This window comes from Typha angustifolia, chromosome 13 (assembly GCF_048772165.1).
Source record: "Typha angustifolia cultivar Huaian chromosome 13, ASM4877216v1, whole genome shotgun sequence".
Taxonomy (NCBI): domain Eukaryota; kingdom Viridiplantae; phylum Streptophyta; class Magnoliopsida; order Poales; family Typhaceae; genus Typha; species Typha angustifolia.
In genome coordinates, this window is record NC_133251.1 from 10,399,706 (window position 1) to 10,403,124 (window position 3,419).

The 3,419-nt window shown below is 37.2% G+C and overlaps 1 protein-coding gene across 1 annotated transcript; it reads left to right on the top strand.

Annotated features, from left to right (window-relative positions):
• Window positions 1-1,879: 1,879 nt before the first annotated feature.
• Window positions 1,880-3,152, top strand: LOC140773246 (peroxidase 57-like). The gene is made up of 4 exons (XM_073115726.1): window positions 1,880-2,101; window positions 2,193-2,372; window positions 2,480-2,639; window positions 2,740-3,152. The coding sequence occupies exons 1-4, from the start codon at window positions 1,880-1,882 to the stop codon at window positions 3,150-3,152; spliced, it is 975 nt and encodes a 324-aa protein (XP_072971827.1).
• Window positions 3,153-3,419: the final 267 nt, after the last annotated feature.

Here is a 3,419-nt window from a genome sequence, read left to right on the forward strand (position 1 = left end):
CTAATGATTGTTGCAACATCAGATAATTCATCACAGCCTGATTCTTACATTCCCTCACCTTTTGGCTATAACTTCTTATTTTGAATTCTAAATCCACTCAAACTAAGCTAAAAAAATCCTAACTATTGGCCATATCATCTATTTTTCATAACTTTTCATACCAGTAGATCATTCCAGATCTAGTTTATAACACTGTTTTTGGTCCTAATTAAAATTGCGACGGAAACACACTCATTTATTTATCTGGAACGAGCCTCTCTAATCCATGTGATATTGTATGAGGAAATAGTTGACCTCGCTGCAGTGATATTGATAGTATTTTTTTATTATAGCAAGGAGAGATTCCCCATGTGAAGTTTGTCTTTTAGAATTTTTCTTATCATCACACAGTAGGTTGGTGCTCAAGTGAAACCTTATGAAGCCAATTGATAAAGATATTCTTATTATCATGATCGCTTATTCTTATTATCATGACATTGATCTTGTGCTTTAATCATAATTTCTTTATTTAATTTCTACCACACTTTCTTTTTCACTTGCTGTGTAGTTGTTTTTGAAAGTATAAGTTAATGTTAATTAGTTGTATTAGATATCATGTATTTATAAACTTTATTTTGTCACAAGCCAAAGATGGAGATTGTAAAGTTTTATAAGTCAGTAAATGTAATTAAAATAATTATTTTATGTCTAGATATTTTGTAATGAACATAGGTTGGGGATAAGATATATTGAGAAAGAAAGCTGCAGAGATGAAGTTGAGCACTAGTGTTCAAACGCCCTAAATGTTTTGAGATACAAAAGTGTGTTTTCTCAAGTTGAAAGGTGTCCCCAAGTCGGTCGAACAGGAGTTTTTACGTCCGAAGAAGGACTTTTTGATTGACATGCATTCACAAGTTGTTCAAGCATTGTACAAGTAGAAGCCGGGAAAAAAAAACGAGCTTGCAGGCACGAGCCTTCGAACGTGCCCATTTGTAATCGAACTCAAAAATGAGTTTACTGCATTATATGTCGATAGTCTTGGAGGTTTTTCATAACTTATCTTGAGGAGGTAATTAACAATTAAAAACGTAATACTTGTTGCAATCTGTGATTATATTGGAGAGTCTCTTTCAAAGATCTATAACTAGCTTGAGACATCTATTAGCTTTCAGGCAGAGGGTATACGAACAATTACTCTACAGATCTTTAGTTCTTGGGAGATATTAAAGTTGCATTCAGAGGTTGGGTTGCCAATAGCCCATATATGAATGTAAATGTAAAATAACTAGGACTCAAGAAATGAGTTGGCATATGTGGAGCTCCACCAGTAGCAAATTCGATATGACCAAATTAACTACCCAGCAAGTAAAGATTAAGAAGCAATCTAAGAATTTTGGAATAAGGTTAACTTGGAGCCCGGCACTTTCCGACAAGCTACCGCTGTTTCTAGTATTGGTTCGTCTTCCAAAGAGGAAAAGAAATCATGAAATCGATCATGCTAAGATTTATGTGGGGCTCTCCAAATAAATACCCATCTAAGTAACCCAGCTTAATTGATATTTTGGCAACTACTCTACGTATGCATGCTACCTGTAGACTTAATCTGTACGTGCAAATCACAAAACTCTATTCTAGAATACAGCATCTAGCATTTACGGAAAATTAATCATTTGCAATTAACAACTTCCTAATTAAGGCTGGTTTCGATCAAGTCAAAAACAAGCGTCACAAAACCAAGTGTAAGGCTTATAGTAAACGTGATCTCCATCTTCGTGCAACAGCTGTAAGTACCAGCAAACCCCAAACCCAACCCTATAAATAACATATGCCAGCCATATATTGTCTCACACAAAACATTTATTCATATATCTCTAGCTAGCTACAAGCTAACTAGCTAAAGATGAAGTCCCCAATGCTCCTCAATGCCACTGTCTTCCTCCTCCAGCTGATCAGCTTTGGCACTTCCTGTAACGGTGCACTGCAGTATGGCTTTTACAGAGGCAAATGTGGCACCAAGGACGTCGAGGCCATCATCGCAGGCGTCGTGCGGCAGCGATTCTTCGCAGACTCCAAGATCGTCGCCGCTCTCCTCCGCATGCAATTCCACGACTGCTTCGTTAACGTATGTGGGGCATTTATACCAACAGTAGTAATTTAAATTTATATGTACATAAAGTTTTTACGTACTAACGTTTAGATAAATATTAATCTAGGGTTGTGATGCATCCATACTACTGGATGGTCCATTTAGTGAAAAGACTGCACCTCCAAACTTGAGTGTGTTTGGCTACGACCTAATCGATCGAGCAAAGGCAGCAGTGGAGGCGGCATGCCCTGGTGTTGTCTCCTGTGCAGATATTATTATCGCTGCAACGAGGGATGCTATAGCACTGGTAACTTAATTTCATCTTCTTCTCGCTTATATATACAGTTAAAACTATTGTATATCTGCATATATGGAGAATAAACTAAGTAATGGTGTATTCATTTCTGGAACAAGGCTGGAGGATTATCTTATCAGGTTCCTATGGGGAGGAGGGACGGGACTATCTCACTTGCTTCACGTGTTAATCTCCCATCACCTTCCATTACAGTTCGACAATCAATTCAAGTCTTCCAATCCAAGGGTCTCAATACCTACGACATGGTTCTTCTATTGGGTAATATTTAATTAGTTACATTAAACCAAATTAAAATTGATCTCATCAATATTAATTGCATGCTAAATTGCTTATACATATTTGTATCTCATGCATCCAGGTGGCCACACTGTTGGAGTTACTCATTGTTCTATAATCAGGGATAGACTTTATAATTTCAGAGGAACTGGCAAGCCTGACCCAAGCTTGAACCCAATCTATGTCCAAATACTGAGCAACATGGTGTGCCCTAGGTTCTCAAATTTCAACAACTTTGTCTTCCTTGATGACCCATCGAGTGCTCTCAAAGTGGATAATAGTTTTTACAAGCAACTCCTCCAGAACAAAGGTATTCTCCCCATTGATCAAGCATTGACTTCGGATTGGTCTACTAGATGGATTGTGCACCAATTAGCAGGCAATTCCAACCTCTTCTTGACCCGATTCAACCAGGCTATGGTCAAGCTAGCCTCGGTCCAAGTCCTTACCGGAACCCAAGGCCAGATAAGAAGAAATTGCCGTCGGATAAATTAAATATTTTTCTTTTTCTTTATATCCTCCCGTAATTATAACAAGTTCCGATGCGGATCCAGTTTTATTCGTTTTAATTTTTATTTGTTACCTGAGTTGAAAAAATAATTAATTGTTGGTCTACCAACACCAACTGTGCCGTAATTTTCGTATTATGATTCTATTAGTGATGATGTAATAAAATTTCTTCCACAAAGGAGAGGATTGTAAATTATTATTGTTTCTAAATTATCTACGTTTAATTTAATTTCCTACTCGTTGCTAGTGTCA

Bases quoted from the DNA above. Each gene is read 5' to 3' on its own strand.
- LOC140773246 (XM_073115726.1), top strand. From the start codon at position 1,880: ATGAAGTCCCCAATGCTCCTCAATGCCACTGTCTTCCTCCTCCAGCTG. The intron at 2,373-2,479 runs GTAACTTAATTT...TTCTGGAACAAG, and splicing joins CGAGGGATGCTATAGCACTG to GCTGGAGGATTATCTTATCA. The intron at 2,640-2,739 runs GTAATATTTAAT...TCATGCATCCAG, and splicing joins CGACATGGTTCTTCTATTGG to GTGGCCACACTGTTGGAGTT.